We start from the raw sequence: 18,841 nt of genomic DNA, 5'->3' as shown, positions 1-18,841 counted from the left end.
TGCCTTGCTTCTATTGTGTGCATGAATAAAGGAAGACACTTTTATTTTTGATGAACATAGGTTTACCTATGATAAAGCCAAGCCTTATGTCTTTGCTAGTTAACTGAAGGTGATATAGTGGTAGTACAAGTTTTGCATAAATATGTTTTTTTTTTGTAAACAAAGACAATAGACATCTGCTTTTCATATGTGCATTGTAGTCAAACTCTCTAAGAACCTGAAACTTCTGTTCTGAAAATGTTTCACCTCATCAGGTTTTGGTACAAGTTACTATTTTTTCTGCAATTTTCCCCGATTTCAATGTTAATTCACATCAAAGATATACATTTTCTTCTCATGTTAAGGTAACTCTTTTATGACCATATTTGTTGTACCCTTCAAATTGTAAGATTTTTTCCACATACTGTACTTGGTTTATGAGTGTATTTCACACAAGAACCTCAAATTTTTAGTCTTCATATGCTGGATCATTAAAATATTTGTTAGTTGCCATAGCTACACATGCAAACGTAGATCACTAATTATAAACAGTGTTATGAAAGGTGACAATGGTAATGATGAAAGAGTACCTATGGACTAAACAGTAGAATTAGACGTTACTTATATTATGTTACTTTATCAAATATCTGCTATTTGGTAGAAATACGAATGGGAAGTGAAATTTCTCAACTTGTTTCCATCATAAATATAATTAGAAACCAGTCTGTTTAGCTAAAAAAGATAAACACTGATGAAATAATTACACTAATATTTCCAGCCAAGGAGAAATCAGATGCTAGAGATAAAAATACTGTTCAATACATTGTATATTTAAAATTGAAATTTTTTATTAGAGTCACTATAATATAAATGTTGTTACAGTTTGGCAGATTATATTAATACTTTGTAAATAAATTATCTTGAGTAATTTGCATAGAAAGTAGAGATCACCTGATACTATTTTCTCTGGTAGACATATCTCTAATAGAAGGGCTATATCATTGACACTGTTCTTTTCCATAGTGCATGCTCTACTAAAATTACAAATACATGTGTGTTAATCACTTAACCACATATAGTGTAAGCAGTTAACTGTTGATGTCAAAAATCACAACAATTTGAGAGTTTAGCTGGGATTAGTCACTGAAACCAGAAAAATTTACACTACTCAAGTTATCCAGGATCAGATTTCCTAGCAAACATTTGTGGCTTGCAAAATTTGCAGTGGGGGTGTAGTGAAGATTTTTTCAATTTCTAAAAACGATAATTAGGGCTAGAGTTGAGAAGCAGTATGATTTGCTACTGTAACAATGAATGTTACCAAGGCGATTTTAAGATGAAAATTCTCTGAATCAAGTTCAAGGCTATTCTATTTTTTTTTTGAGGTATCACTCTTCAGGGAAATTAATCACAGGCTCATCAAGATTATGTTGAATAAAATTATGCAAATAATTCTTAGGCATCTTGTTCCTCAGCAGGAGCATTCAGTTGACCTTTGACCTGACTGGGTTCAATCGTGTCCATACTGTTTGGTTCATTTGGAATGGTAGAATCTACATTATTAATGTAATCCATGGTTTTCATTTTACCATCAACTTGGATAACATGATTGGTTTGATTTTTAACTTCAGCACATGGTGAACTTTGACTGTTGATCTCTACTCCTGGTTGATGTTGGTCTGTGTCACCATTTGGCATCAGCTTGTTGACCTCTGGAGAGACTTGAGTACTTGTTTGTAGTGCACTGCCAGACACATTTTCACACTGAGTATCAATTTCGGGTTGATTTTTGTCAGCTTCCACTCCCTTCATGCCATCATTGTCTATATCTAGTGCTATGTCAGCACTTGTATCTAGCACATTCTCTGTCACATTAATCCCATCTTGACTTTTGATCTCTGAACTTTGACTTTCAACAGTTAACACTGATTCTGCTTGACCACTCCCAGTATTCAATAATCCAGATACTTTAGTTTCATCTGCAGAGACATCATCTTGAGTTTCTGACGTCTTGGCCGAGGCAGTATCTACTCTCTGCCAAGCTGGGATAGGACTTGGGGTAGGAGCTGATGGAAATTGGTGCCTAATGAAAAAACAAAAAAAAAAACATTTATATGAGCAGAAATACTTTCCAAAAAAAATTCCATCCAGAAACTCAGCATCACTTGTATCATCAGTGCTTGATTGAAAGTGTTATTCTGTTGGATACAGAATTCAAAGCAGAAAATATAGAATAATTTGATTTTTATGCATATTATAAATATTGTTTTCAATATATGCCAACAGAATCTATTTCAGTTTGCACTAAAAAAGGATTACTGTATTTGCATCTGTATGTTTGTTATCCCTAAGATGGGTTGACAAAAATGCTTTCAAGATATGTCATAATATGCACGGCAGTCAGTCAGAAAATTCCAATACCAATAGGATATGTGGGAGAAAGTACTGTAAATTGGTGGAATTCCAACCACAATAACATTGTCATGCACGGAATTGTACATGTATATACATCATCAATTAACCAACACACATTGGCCAAACACAATCATCTCTACCACATTGAGAAAACAAGTTAACACTGAGGGCGCTGTCACCAAATACGACATCATCAGTGAACCATCACACTAGCTGCACAGCATCTCTATCATATTGAATAAACAATTTAATACCGAGGGCACTGTCCTTGAATATGACATTACCAGAGAACCATCACACTAGCTGCACAGCATCTCTATCATGTTGAATAAACAATTTAACATGGAGGGCACTGTCCTTGAATATGACATTACCAGAGAACCATCACACTGTCCCACAGCATCTCTACCATATTAAAAACAAAACAATTCAACACTGGGGGCGCTGTCCCTAAATATGATATTGTCAGTGAAAAAAAAACTTACCTGTTCAGTATAAGTCCTTTCAAGGATAATACTTCTGATTTAATTTCATTTATCGATTGCTGATCAATACTCCTGCCAATAATCTTTCCAGCAGATGCATCTTGTAATTTGTCATTGTTTTGTGTAAGGGCCTCTTGTAAGTTGACTAGAGTGCCACGTAACTCACTCACTGAAATACAAACAAATTACAGTTAGTCACAAGTAACATTACTAGCAATTTACAGTACTCACAAGTAACATTACTAGCAATTTACAGTACTAACATTACTGGCAATTTACAGTACTAACAAGTAACAATACTAGCAGTTTACAGTACTAACATTACTAGTAGTTTACAGTACCCACAAGTAACAATACTAGCAGTTTACAGTACTCACAAGTAACATTACTAGCAATTTACAGTACTAACATTACTAGCAGTTTACAGTACTCACAAGTAACAATACTAGCAGTTTACAGTACTCACAAGTAACATTACTAGCAGTTTACAGTACTAACATTACTAGCAGTTTACAGTACTCACAAGTAACATTACTAGCAGTTTATAGTACTAACATTACTAGCAGTTCACACAACTCACAAGAAACATTACTAGCAGTTTACAGTACTCACAAGTAACATTACTAGCAATTTACAGTACTAACATTACTAGCAGTTCACAAAACTCACAAGTAACATTACTAGCAGTTTACAGTACTAACATTACTAGCAGTTCACACAACTCACAAGTAACATTACTAGCAGTTTACAGTACTCACAAGTAACATTACTAGCAGTTTACAGTACTAACATTACTAGCAGTTTACAGTACTCACAAGTAACATTACTAGCAGTTTACAGTACTAACATTACTAGCAGTTTACAGTACTCACATTACTAGCAGTTTACAGTACTCACAAGTAACATTACTAGCAGTTTACGGCACTCACAAGTAACATTACTAGCAGTTTACGGCACTCACAAGTAACATTACTAGCAGTTTACAGTACTCACATTACTAGCAGTTTACAGTACTCACAAGTAACAATACTAGCAGTTTACAGTACTCACAAGTAACATTACTAGCAATTTACAGTACTAACATTACTAGCAGTTTACAGTACTAACATTACTAGCAGTTTACAGTACTCACAAGTAACATTACTAGCAGTTTACAGTACTAACATTACTAGCAGTTTACAGTACTCACATTACTAGCAGTTTACAGTACTCACAAGTAACATTACTAGCAGTTTACAGTACTCACATTACTAGCAGTTTACAGTACTCACAAGTAACATTACTAGCAGTTTACAGTACTCACATTACTAGCAGTTTACAGTACTCACAAGTAACAATACTAGCAGTTTACAGTACTCACAAGTAACATTACTAGCAGTTTACAGTACTAACATTACTAGCAGTTTACAGTACTCACATTACTAGCAGTTTACAGTACTCACAAGTAACATTACTAGCAGTTTACGGCACTCACAAGTAACATTACTAGCAGTTTACAGTACTAACATTAATAGCAGTTTACAGTACTTACAAGTAACATTACTAGCAGTTCTCAATACTAACAAGTAACAATACTAGAAGGTTACAGTAGTTTTGACAAGACCATAAAACAGTCAGTGTTTTTATAGCGATATTGTCACATTCTGTACACTTATGACTGACAGAACTGTTTCCAGAACCACAGACATACCCAGCAATTTGAGTCTTGCAAAATTAAAACTGTTGATAGTATAAACCAAGGCATGTACTTACATGCTTGGGTTACATTAGTGTTGAGTTCTTGAATGGAACGTTCCATTCTCTCCAGTCTTTCTATTTCTTCTTTTCTTGACTGAAGCAATGGTGCAAAATAAGCCTACAATCAAATAATAAAAATTGATTTTGATGATAACTGGTTGGAATATGGTAAATATTTAGGTTTTAAATATATACGGGTAATTTCCAAAATACTTATAGTATAAATAAACATTTTAAATGAATCTTTATTTTTTATTGAACAATTGGTGTTTCATTTTAATTTCAGAAAATACTATCGAGAACAATGCAATTTATTTTTCCACAATTCAATTCAATTCACTGATTTGTAGAGTTGAAAAAAGTAAATCATAAAACATGCTACAGGCAACAAACATCCTACATTGCTACATTTTAATTAACAAGTGAAACAAATTACTCAGTATAACTTTTGTTTTTGCTTCAGCATTTTAAAACTTCAACAGCAGTTTTAATGCTGTCTTCCCACGACACACTACAAATTGAAAAGAACTGGTTGCTATGAGGGCAACGTTTTCTGAGTGAGATAGCTGTTGGCACTCAGGGCCCTGAAAAGGTTCAGTGCCATTGAATCAACAATTTCTGAGTCCATAACAGGCTGAATAACACGCTAAAGATCCATACAATAATATAAAATACATTGACCAGGCGACGAGACAAGTACATGTACTATGCCATAAAGTCCGAAGACGAATGTTACAAGAAATAGTAACGCTACTTCACACAGGAATTATCATAACAATAGAGCGTATATAAAAAAACAAAAAAAACAGCCCACAATTAGTTTTTTCTTTTTTTATTTAGAAACAAGTGAAAACAATCAAATATATTTTGCCTCCTGCAAATCTTCAATCTATCTAGATGTTGGTAATTTTTGGAAACACCAGCAAACAAATACATATATATTTTTTTATTTTCACTTGGAAACGACCAAATATATTTCGTCTACTGTCGTTTTCACTTTAGATGTTTGCTTTTCTCTGAAACATGTACAAAACAAAGCAGAAACAAAATCAAGTACAGACACAAAATCAAGTACAGACACAAAATCAAGTAGACACAAAATCAAGTAGACACAAAAAACACCAAGTTTTTTTATTTTAATGTGAACAATTTAAATTTATTTTGACCGATATAATCTACGATCTGTGGACGTTGACAAAAAGAGTAAAATGACGAACAAAAGACAATAGGGTCATGTTTTGCCGTACATCAAGCTTCCCACTAGGTACTCGGCATGTCCCAGCATTCATAGTACAAGCTAGATCGATCAATACACAACAGAATAGATGTACAATCTGTCTAGACCACGACATAGTAAAATGTGTCAACTGACAAGTATGAGATCGTGTCTGTTTTGCAATACATTCGGTGAATATATTTCGATGAACGTAAACTCTGTCTGTCTGGACATCAACAAGTCAGAAAATCCATAAATGGAAATTTGAAACTTGACAAAACGGACATAATATATAAACAACAGCAAGGTCAATGATAATATTCAGCAAAATGATAAAAATAAATAAATAAAACAAAAAAACAGCTTGCAGTACCGCGGTATTCCTAGCATGTTAATTTTTAATGAATATTTAATCACGCTGTAATTTGCATTAGAATGGGGTCGGCGGGAACTGGCCCAAATACAGGCAAGGTGATTTTGATCTGCTCCCTAAGTCTGTATGATATTGAATCAATCATTGGTATGTGTCAATACAATCATACATGTACTGCTTTCACTTTGCTGTGTTCTTGTAATAACTTCATAAACCTGCATAATTTGTTCCATATTTTTTTCAACAATTTTCAACTACCGAGTAAGTCAATTATGTCCAAAATTGAAATTAAAAGAAATTATGGAAAAATATGTTTTGTCTGCAGAATATAAAACCTCACCTTAATTAATTTCATAATACCATACGTAGCACCACCAACAATAACTGCCACAGCTAAAAAATCTCTTGTCTTGGCCCAAGTGGACTTTGGAGAAGGTGATGGCAATGAGGCAGTAGCAGATGACATTGGAATTACAGCACCAGATTGAACAGGTGGTTGAGGTGGAGCATGTTCATCTGCTGCTGTTCCAGAACGCTGAATAGCGATCTCTATCTCAGCTGATGTTAAACCTGAATAGAAGATATTAAAACAGACAAGTCATTGAAAATGACACAGTCCCCGTTAAATTTTTGAAAGTTCTCTTTGTGCTAGTCATATTAAAACGGAGGAGTTGCCGCGAGCATGTCCTTGAAACGTGAGTCCCTAGTGGCGTATACAACAGAGTGTTTATTTAAATCAAATTCGAACATGTGTTGCGCGACGACCTCCCCAGTTTTAGACATAGCAAAGAAAAAACAGATCACAAGTGAAAGCATGTCCAAGTTATCACATTTTAAACAAACAAGATGGCTGCCAGTCGGCCATATTTGATCAAATTGCAAATTGAATTGACATGTACATGTATCCTCTTATGACATGCTAAATATCAATGAAAATTATACATGAGTGACAGATATATGGCAATATGGTCAAAAATAATCTGATCTGATTAGGAAACAAACTGACATGTATGATGTATGTGCCAAATACGAATGAAAATGGTACATAAATTTTGGAAATATAGTAGTAACAAGGGTTTTTCTAAACTGGGAGAACAGGGGCGCCTGGTACTCTCGGCTGGCGCCCTCTTACCGAATTGAACTTTAAAGGCATAAATATATTTCTTGAGCCATTCACTTCAGTGCTGTCGTACAACATTACCCCGGTAAATCTTTCTCAAATATTTTTTTCTCCATGAAAACTTCCCAGCAACACAAGCTGACAATATGTCTGGACACCAAATACACTGAAATTACTCCAACAATATTTCAACAGATAAAGAACAGAAGATATCATTAGAAAATGAACAATATGTATAGTATCAAAACGATCAGACTTGCGGTTTTCAACAAGAAGTGAAAAAGTTACAAAAATATTCATCAAAATTAGAGAATTGAAGATATCATCATGAAATGAACAAATCTGAGTTAGAACCACATGTAGTACCTATATATGTAATATCAAAGCAATTGGACTTGAGGTTTTTAACAAGAAGTCGAAAATATCACTTTTTACCAAAAATGACAAAAATATTCACCAAAATTAGAAAATTAAAGATATCATTACAAAATGAACAAATCTGAGAGAGATCCACATGTAGTACATGTATATGTAATATCAAAGCAATTGGACTTGCGGCTTTCAACAAGAAGTCAAAAATATCACTTTTTACCAAAAATGACAAAAAAATTCAACAAAATTAGAGAATTAAAGATATCATTACAAAATGAACAAATCTGAGAGAGGTCAACATGTATTACCTATATATGTAATATCAAAGCAAATGGATTTGCGGTTTTTAACAAGAAGTTGAAAATATAACTTTTTACCAAAAATGACGAAAATATTCACCAAAATTAGAGAATTGAAGATATCATCATGAAATGAACAAATCTAAGAGAGGTCTACCCAAGGTACATATATACCAAGTATCAAAGCATTCAGGCTTGTAGTTTTTAAGAAGAAGTCGAAAAAGTAAAACATTGACACGGACGACGACTGACGACGACGGACAATCACATAAGTAAGCTCCGCTCGACAAAGTCGACAGCGGAGCTAAAAAAACAAACAAGATGCCTGCTAGTCGGCCATCTTTGATCCAATTGCCAAAGAAACTGTCATGGACATGTATCCTAACATGTATAATCTATGTACCAAGTTTGAATGAAAACTGACAAAGCATGTCAAAAATACAACATTTTCAAAAAACAAGATGGCTGCCAGTCGGCCATTTTGAATGGAATCGCTAAATCACTGCATGTGCATATGTCCCACATAAAGTACTAGGCACATGTACAGAATGAACGGAATCTGTCCAAAGGATTCTGAAATATGACTCTGAACGGACGGACGGAGACCAAATTATAAGTCCCCGTTTTCGGACTTCATCCGAATGGAGACTAAAACATGCTTTTCTAGAATGAGATGCGGTTTAGATTGATGGAATACAGGACACATTCCATCTCACTGAATGAGGATGTCCTTATGTACATGCTCCATGGTGTACTATTGAAGTAATGTTTAAAAACTTCCAAAAATAACCATATTTATAAGTTTGCTAGTGATTGGCCAAATATTGTTGGAGTTGTCACATCCATAAGTAAACAAAATTTCGCCACTACTGTGACTTTTCCTACACTTCACTGGGGGCAAGTCAAAAACTAAAACCATTTTGAGTCAGATTTTGATCTTATGTACAATGTTACTGTGTAAAGTTTGATTTGACCCAGCTACAGAATCACTGAAACGATGGCTCTGATGCATTTTTAGTTTAAAAAGGATAGCATCTTGAATTGGATCATGAAATAAACTGAATGTGTGACACAATATATGATGCAAGTGTTGAGTTTATATATGACCAGTCAACGCTGGTCAATATTCAGTATAATAACCTACCTGTAATGAGTGAGGTGAATAATGAGTATAATGACCTACAAGTTATGAGTAAGGTGGATATTGAATATAATGACCTACCTGTAACGGGTGATGTGAATATTGAGTATAATAACCTACTTGTAATGGGTGAGCTGAATATTGAGTATAAAGACCAACCAGTGACAGAAAAAACAATAAAGCTTACCTTTTTTCTGAAGAAATGCCCTTCTTGTTGAAAATTGACTTTGTCTGACCTTTGGATTTTGCAAAAATTTAATAGCTGTGTTGATCTGAAATGAATACAACAAATATTAATTTAATATACCAATAATCTAGTTAATTTTTATAACTCAGACAAGATCAAAAAGTGTTTCTCCATTACAGATCCGAAAATAACATAATAATAAATAAATAAATAAATAAATAAATAAATAAATAAATAAATAAATAAATAAATAAATAAATAAATAAATAAATAAATAAATAAATAAATAAATAAAATAAATGAACATGTTGATGAGCATGCTTAAAGAATCTGAACTAAAAAGCACTGTATTTTTCACATATTTTGGATATTTTGTATAAACAATGTACCTTATTTGCTTGAAGAACATTTTCAAGAGAAGTGAATATAAACCAAAAAATGCATTTCAGTTGATGCTAAATAATTAAAATATTAATCTCTTAAGTGTTCATATAGGACATTATGTGTTTACCACAAACGTTTATTTCAAAGTATCACATGCATGTTATTAATAATATATAATGAAGATGTTTGATTCAAATATACAAATAGTAATTTTTGATGAAAAGACATTTTGTGTCTTTTGTATGAAATTTATTTTCACTGATTTTTGTCAAGTTGAATGTGAAATATAGGAAAAAGGTATATTCACTGGATTTTATTTTCACTGAATCATTCCTTCAGCGAAAATTAATTCTAAGCGAAACTAAAGTATTTTACAGTAAACAAAAATAGTGACAGATGCATTATAACTGTTGCAAGGGCTTTGTTCAAACTTTGGGGTTGAAAATGTCTTTATCATCTGCACAAGTCTGCATTTGATCAGTTCCATCATTTTGTAATCAGTATAAATGCTACTTATGTAGAGTTTCATTAATAAACTGGCAATAGCCTCAAATCCAGATATCATTTTGTAAGTTTGATTGACGTTGATATACATTGTACTTTCAGTAGGATACAATTATTAAGATATCAGATTTGTACTGAGATGACGATTTTGTATAACAGGCATCCAAGTTTGCAAAATGTTTGCAAAATATACTTTTTTAATTCATATACACATGTACACACAGAATGAAGCAGGAACAAATTTTAATTCAAGACATCTTACTGTAAAAACTCTAAAATTTTGATCGGTTTTATATAATTGGAGTTGGGAATCTGACATGTTTTTAGAGTACAAAATTAAGGTGCATTTTCGAGCGGTCAAATTTTTCAGAATAGAAATCAGCAAAATGGAAAAAAATAGGGCTGATAGACAGTGTGCTTCGTTAGTTTTTAAAAAATGGAATGTCCATCAAGTTGATGTAAACTTCCCCATGTTTCGCAGTAAAAACAAAGGTCGTAGCCGAGTTGTAGGGTAAAAAACTAATAATCATAACAAAGTGATCAATCAGTAAGTATTATGACAAGGAAAACAAAACATCAGATGCAGAGAAGAGGTCAGCACAAAACTAATAGGTCAAACGAGTTAATGCATCAATTTACCTCTCTCTGTGATTTATTTTTCATGGAAATTATTTGCTTGTTTTCAATTAATTTTAGCCACCTCTGCAATTTATTTTAGCATTGAGAGTTGTTTGCCTCATTGAACAAAGCTTTCTCACACCACCTAGCAAAACTTGTGAATGTTCGAAGTACAGATACCTATTGGACAAAAGATGCATGAAAGTTTGTATCTCCTCGACCCAGTGCAATATATCTGGTTAGAATCAAAGCTTACGTGTCCCTTATTTGAGGGAACAGATTCTGCCGTAAATTCGCCCTGGGCCATTAAACAGCAGTTTGGATTAAAAAAATAAAATGGGATTTAAAATAAAATAAAATGGTATTTTCAAGGTGTATTTTGGCGTCATTTTTCGAACATTTCAATCATTCCTGACGCCTAAAATAGAGTCTAAGTTTTACCATAATCATTGACACCTATTCAAGATGAGTATGATGTTTATTGTGACTAGCGTGAATGGGTAAGCTTCGATTCGACAATGAGCTGTTATCACTGTAAACAATGTTAAATTATTCTTCAAATGCTCAGTTTATTTTAAAAATATATACTCTGTATATTTAATGTAATATGCATTTTTTTTATTTTCTTCGTAACGAAAAGTATATTCTGACAGGAGTTTCAAATAAAACAAACATTAATGCATTGCTTAGTAGAAAATGATCATGGTACGGCACTAAAAAAGTACGGTACCGTGGCTACGGTAACGCAATCCGGCCATGCTACGGCTCACAAGTGAATACATTTTTGTAACTTACTTGTTTTCGAACTGTTAAAATTGTTGATCATTACTCAGTAGTGATTATTACAACGCACAAAAATTAAATTCGTTGAATTGTTATCAAATGCAAGTAAAATTTAACGTAAGCGAATTATTTCGGTCACATGTAAACGATCGATGCGACATCCGCCAAGTAGTTTGAATACACACGAGACATTACTTGACCGGGTAGGTCAAGTCGCTAATTAATCAATCAAAATGCTGGATGGTGCCCACGTGTTCAAATTACCTTAGTTCATTTAAATATGTTAATGACAGGTCATCGACTTCATGGTGAACGAAACCCGGAAGCGATTTACCGATAATGTAGTGCCATCTTTTGGCTTTGATTTCCATGGGAAAACGACATGACTTTTTTTTTTAAATCAAGAAATTAGTTGTTTTCGAAAGATAAACTGAGCATTGAAAAAGAATTTAACAGTTTTTTGGTGAGAACAGCTCATTGTCGAAAACTTGCGACACACGGACGTATTCATAAAGAGTATTGACACAAGTTGTCACAAGACAAAAGCAGTTCCACTGCGTGTTTGACATCTTAACACTACTGAACAATAAAGAGGTGTGAATATTTTTAGGCACGTTGTCGAAACAAATGAATAGGATTAGGGACAATGTACCAGCTCGTTGAAACAAAGTCGGTCACGGTCTTGTTGAATTGGGGGTGCGGTTAGTAATAGGTACTTTTCATGTTTTCAATTTTTGTTGAGAACTCTTTAACACTGAAGCCAAAATCAGGGGTGCGGTTACTATTAGATATGCGGTTTATAATAGGATTTTAACAGTACATGTGTTGTATAAGAAATATTTATTTCCCCAATAGAAACACACCTGTAATGTAATCAAATATATGCGCTTCTAATACACCAAATATGGTAAATAAATAAATTCAATTTGTGACAAACTAAGAAACAGTTTCACAAACGACTCAGACCAACCCCCTATTCTGTCATAGATGTATACTACAAACTCAAAACTTGTACTTAGCAGTATCCCAATCTTACCATGTTTTCACGAGGTGCTGTACTGACAATACTGGAATCTGTGTTGCCTGGAGAAGACTAATTCAAAGTAGACTAAATAAATAGGAATAAATACACAGTGCATGCAACAATTAATATTCTCTTTCCAAAATTGTTTATTGATAAATTAAGATTCACAATGTAAAATTGGTCAGCTCTTGTTGAAAGCAATCACATAAATAAATAAATTTCTTAAACACAGGGGGCTGGGTGACTAATAATCAACCAATGACCATTGGTAGCCCGTTCAATTTAAATGCCTTGCAAGAATCAATGACATTTTTGAAATACTTTTTTCTCAGGTTTGCCCTATTTGAGGGCGTGTTGTTTATCATTTTCATATAGCAATCTCCTCATAGGTTAACATTGTCGTCTATGGAGTTTCAATTAGTGGTATGAGCCCTACTGACTGCATCATCATCATGCCTAGTCCTGCGTACAGTGCTGTGTGTACAGGGACGCATTCGGTTGATAGATGACCCCCACCACAGCCCTGCGTACCTCCAGAGACAATGTCCAGGACTTTGAAAAATATAATTAACAGCACTCCCAGTTTGGTGTCCAATTGTGGATGATATCGGCTACTTTGTCCTAAAAACAAACGCATTCTCTTGCATGAATTAAATTAAAAATTGCAGCGTTTGATAGATGATTCCTTGGTACCTACGTCTTTACAATTTTTCCATCTTTATTAGTCGTTTTTTTTAAAGACATTTCAGTTTCAGATAATTTTGTAATAGTTGTTACGAATAACCATATCGTCATTTCAACTGATTGAAAACTACTGCTGGGAATACTGCTTATTTTTAACTTGCTTACCAACTCCGCGCAACCAGACTTTGTCTATGGAGGTACGCAGGGCCGTTGTTGGGTGACATTTATCAATCGAACGCGTCCCTGTACACACAGCACTGTATGGGGTGAGATACATGTAAGTGCCAAAAACATTTCTCTTAGTATTTTACCATTATGTTCATATTTTTTTTCCTTTTGTTAGCATTTTTACATTATTCCATCATTACATGTATCGGGTATGTTCATATTATTATGTGCACATTATGTTTTAATTTTGTTAGCATTTTTACAATATATGTCATCATTATGTTCACATTTTTATATTGTTTTTATATAGGTAGTAGAATTGGTAGTAGAATGGAAATTGGACGACTACCATTACTAGCAAAAATACAACTGAATGCAATCATATACTACCAAAATATTATTAAGAATGGCCCAATCAGTCTAGTATATGATGCAATAAAAGATCAACAACAAAACAAATATAATGACACATGGTTAATGAATCTGCATAAAATAAAACAGCTGTATGATATTAAGAATTTAGAAACAATTAAAAAAGACCAGTTTAAACAAAAAGTGAATGAATATTACAATTATAAATGGAACCAAGATAATCAAAGACCAGATTCAAAACTAAGAACTTATACATTACTGAAGAAAAATATAAATACTGAACCATACATTAAAATCCTTGATAATAAAGAAAACATTGGTCTATTAGCAAAATTGAGACTAAGTGCCCATAAACTAAACATCGAGATGGGAAGGCACAAAAGACCAAAAATAAAAACAGAAGACAGAAAATGTACTAAATGCAACCTACTTGAGGATGAAATTCATTACATCACAAAATGTGAACTTTACACAGATGAAAGAGAGTTGTTATATTCACATTTTTCAAAGAAAATTAACAATTTTCAACACTGTACAAACAAAGAAAAATTCATTCATATATTGAATACAAACAACAAATATTTACTAACAGAGCTTATCAAATTTATAAAAACAGCAAATACCATTAGAGAAAACCACCTAATGGGTCATTAATATTTTTTTTTTAACATTATTTCATGTAACTGTATTGTAGTAGATTTTAGATATCTAACTTGTTATGTTTATTTTAACACCTTTATTGCATTTCATAAACCAAAATAGATATGTAATTCATTCTATAAGGTTGTAATAAAGAATTATCTTATCTTATCTTATCTTATAGGACAACTACGGCATGTACTCGCGCCTAATCTAGGAAGTTTGTTCACCTTGCATAAATTATCATAATTAGACAGATAAATGTTAAATAATGCTAACATAATGAAAACATAATAACAAAATAATATATAAATGTGAACAAAACGATGAAATAATGTAAAAATGCGAACAAAACGAAAACATACAATAAGGATAAAATAATGATAAAAATGTGAACATAATAATAATAACTTTATTGCATCCTTAGAAGTACAAATGTTCTATTGGTTTACAGCAATAAATGAAATCAAAGAAAGCTTAGAAAGAACTCCCATGTGCTGAGAGTATTGGAGACACATTAAATATAATTCGAAATTACTTAGCTGAAAACTAATTATGCAAATCAGAAAATTAATATGACCAGATTTGAGTGTAAAGCTAATGAGGTCTGCGCAATGTAACAGAAAATCTATGTCTCCAAGTTTAATTGAAATGTGATTAGAACCAAAAAATTATGAATTATTATGCTTATTAGGGAATTAATATGAACAGATTTTTACCCCAAACTAATTAGGTTTGTACATTGTCCTAGAGCATCTTTGTACTAAGTTTCATTGAAATGGAATAACTAGTACCGTGAAAACTCCAAAATTTCGACCCCTCTAAAAATTCGGCCGCCTATTTATTTGCTGGGTTTCGGTGCTTTATTTACCTCAAAATTTTCGACTCCACTAAAAATTGCCGACTCATTCTTATTCGAAAATTGCGACCAGTTTTAGTTTTCCCTCAAACGAAAAAAAAAAACGATGTGAGCGTTCAAACGGAACCTTCCTCGAAGGCATGAATCCGGGTTTCTGATTGACTGAGAGATTTTTATTTTATTGGTAATGAAAATATATTCTAAATAAACGAAGTTTCAAATAAAAACGAACACAAAAATCTCGGCATGCTGCGTTTCTGAATTGTTGATTATTACTGTACTCAGTAGTGATTATAATAATGTACACAAAAAAAAATTTGTTGAATGGTTATGAAATACAAATAAAAGTCAACTTAGTTTCATCGTAAGCGAATGATTCCGGTCTCGTATAAACGTTTGATGCTGTAGGATATCCGCCATGTTCTCTTAGGTCAAATAGGTCAAATCGCTAATTAACCAATCAAAAAGCTGGATGATGCCAACGTGTTCAAATTACCATAGCTTATTTAAATATGTTAATGTTATTGAACGCAATGCGGAAGAGATTGATGTTGTAGTACGATATTTTGGCTTGGATTTTGATGCGAAAACGGCATGATTTTTTTTAAATAAAAAAATTAGTTGTTTTTAAAAAATAAACTGGTCATCTGAAGAATAATTTAACATTGTTCACAGTGATAACAGCTCATTCTCGAAAGGAAGCTTACCCGCTCACGCTAGTCACGATAAAAATCATACACGTGTACTCTTGAATAGACAGACGTCAATGACTACGGTAAAACTTAGACTCTATTTTAGCCAGCAGGATTGATTGAAATGTCCGAAAAATGACGCCAAAATACACCTTAAAAGTCCCATTTTATTTTCTTAAATCCCATTTTATTTTTTAATCCAGGGGCGAATTTACGGCAGAATTTGGTCCCTCAAATAAGGGACACGTGAGCTTTGATTCTAACCGGATACATTGCACTGGGTCGGGGAGATCGTTTGCTAAACTTCCATGTATCTTTTGTCCAATGGGTACCTGTACTTCGAACATTCGCAAGTTTTCCTAGGTAGTGCGAGACAGCTTTGTCTTTTGACCTATTAGTTTTGTGCTGACCTCTTCTCCGCGTCTTGATGTTTTGTTTTGCTTGTCATAATACTGATTGATGACTTTATTTAGATTTTGAGTTACAACTCGGCCACGATCTTTGCTTTTACCGTGAAACATGAGGAAGTTTACGTCAATTGACGGACATTGCATTTTTTAAAAACTAATGAAGCACACTGTCTATCATCCCCATTTTTTCATTTGCTGATTTCTATTCTGAAAAATTCGACCGTCCGAAAATGCACCTTAATTTTGACTCTAAAAACACGTCACATTTCTAACACCAATTATTTAAAACCGGTCGAAATTTCGGAGTTTTTACGGTACTTTAGATATCAGTGTGAAAGCTTAAAATTGGTTAATTATGCAAATTAGGTAATTAATATGTACAGATTTTAACCCATAATTATTCAGGTCTGTCTATTGTCCTACAGCATCCATGTACATTCATTGATATGTGATGTATAGTACCTGAGATATCAGTGTGAAAGTTGGTTAATTATGCAAATTAGGTGATTAATATGCACAAATATTTACTGGAAACTAATTGGGTCTGCATAATTCTAGATTCATTGAAATGTGATGATTAGTACATGTACTTTAGATATCAGTAGAAAAGCTGAAAATTAATTATGCAAATTAGGTAATTAATATGCACAATTATTTACCCTAAAAACTAATCAGGTCTCTGCATAGTCCTAAAGGATCTATGTACCAAGTTTCATTGAAATGCGATGATTAGTACTTGAGATACCCGTGGAAAAGCTGAAAATTAACTAATTATGCAAATTAGGTGATTAATATGCACAAATATTTATCGAAAACAATCAATCTCTGCATAGTCCTTGAGTATGTAAGTACCAAGTTTCATTGAAATGTAATGCTAACTACTTATATCAAATGCTGAAAATTAATTAATTATGCAAATTAGGTAATTAATATGTACTGATATTACCATAAAAACTATCAGGACTGTGCAGTGTCGTATGACATCTATGTACCAAGTTTCATTGAAATGTGATGATTAGTACTTGAGATATCAGTGGAAAAACCGAAAATTGACTAATCATTATGCAAATTAGGTAATTAGTATCCACGGATTATTACCAAAAACTAATCAAAACCTAGCATTAGTTCAGAGCATCTATGTACCAAGTTTCATCAAAATCCAATGAGTGGTTGTTTAGATATCAGTGGAACAGTCATGGAACCACTAAAAAATAGCTAATTATCATGCAAATTAGGTAATTAATATGCACGAATTTTTACCAAAAATTAATCAAATCTGCGCATATGTTCAGAGCATCTATGTACCAAGTTTCATCAAAATCCAATGAGTGGTTCTTTAGATATCAGTGGAACAGTCATAGAACAGCTAAAAATTAGCTAATTATCATGCAAATTAGGTAATTAACGAGCATGGATTTTTACCAAAACCTAATCAAATCTGTGCATATGTTCAGAGCATCTATGCACCAAGTTTCATCAAAATCCAATGAGTGGTTCTTTAGATATCAGTGGAACAGTCATAGAACAGCTAAAAATTAGCTAATTATCATGCAAATTAGGTAATTAACGAGGATGGATTTTTACCAAAACCTAATCAAATCTGCGCATTGGCCCAGAGCATCTATGCACCAAGTTTCATCAAAAACTGATGTATGGTTCTTGAGATAGCAGTGGAACAGTCGGACACACATACACACACACATACACACATACACACATACAGACACACTAACTGCAAAGACTCCCATTTTGTGCTTCGCACATGGGAGTCAAAAAGAATGTGAACGTAACGGTAAAATACTAAGAGAAATGTTTTTGGCACTTATCTCACCCCATAGCAGTGTACGCAGGGCTATGTCATGTTAATGTCCCAGGCCTCAGTACACTAGTACTGGGTTTTGTACAGTACGGTGTACTTTGACCCCGACCGCACACAAACGCATTGTCACGACCACCAATGCATTAGACTGTGTGTATTACGTTTGAGTGGCAAAGCATTTGGTTTTCAAAACAAAATGTTGCAATTGTTGTTGAAAAAATCCTGCGCAGATGAAGAAATACAAAAAGAAACAGATAAATGTAAACAAATCACTATTGTGTAACCTTCTTCAGTCCATCTTTTACCAGGTCAAAAACGTACAATACATATTTTAAAAAGAACACCAATATATTAATAATCTGAAATCTATATCCAAATAAACGAAACTCGACTAAATTGAAGACTTACCTCGCCAAGCTCGGATTCAACTTTCGACGACGCCATGTTGACTGGGGATGTCCTTTGCTATGACGTCGTATCAGATGATTAAAGTTGTGTATGAGACACGAAATGTGATTAGTCAAAATGCTGTACAAGTTTTTATTTTCTCCAATCAGAATA

At 33.2% G+C, this 18,841-nt stretch overlaps 1 protein-coding gene across 1 annotated transcript; it reads right to left on the bottom strand.

Moving 5' to 3' along the window:
* Positions 1 to 1,295: 1,295 nt before the first annotated feature.
* On the bottom strand, positions 1,296 to 18,760 carry LOC100375268 (uncharacterized). Its single transcript, XM_002733783.4, has 7 exons — positions 18,689 to 18,760; positions 12,650 to 12,706; positions 9,325 to 9,409; positions 6,546 to 6,775; positions 4,632 to 4,734; positions 2,880 to 3,048; positions 1,296 to 2,062 (listed from the first exon to the last, which is right to left on the bottom strand). Exons 1-7 carry the CDS (start codon positions 18,722 to 18,724, stop codon positions 1,435 to 1,437), a joined length of 1,308 nt encoding a protein of 435 aa, XP_002733829.1. The 5' UTR covers positions 18,725 to 18,760; the 3' UTR covers positions 1,296 to 1,434.
* Positions 18,761 to 18,841: the final 81 nt, after the last annotated feature.

This window comes from Saccoglossus kowalevskii, chromosome 15, assembly GCF_978046115.1.
Source record: "Saccoglossus kowalevskii chromosome 15, keSacKowa6.1, whole genome shotgun sequence".
Classification (NCBI taxonomy): domain Eukaryota; kingdom Metazoa; phylum Hemichordata; class Enteropneusta; family Harrimaniidae; genus Saccoglossus; species Saccoglossus kowalevskii.
The sequence above is the reverse complement of the archived record's forward strand: the minus strand, read 5'-3'. Positions and strand labels throughout refer to the sequence as shown.

Coding starts and splice junctions, on each gene's coding strand:
- LOC100375268 (XM_002733783.4), bottom strand. CDS start 18,724: ATGGCGTCGTCGAAAGTTGAATCCGAGCTTGGCGAG. Junction 6,776..9,324: donor GGCATTTCTTCAGAAAAAAG/GTAAGCTTTATT, acceptor TCTTCTATTCAG/GTTTAACATCAGCTGAGATA. Junction 2,063..2,879: donor AAAGGACTTATACTGAACAG/GTAAGTTTTTTT, acceptor TTTTTTCATTAG/GCACCAATTTCCATCAGCTC.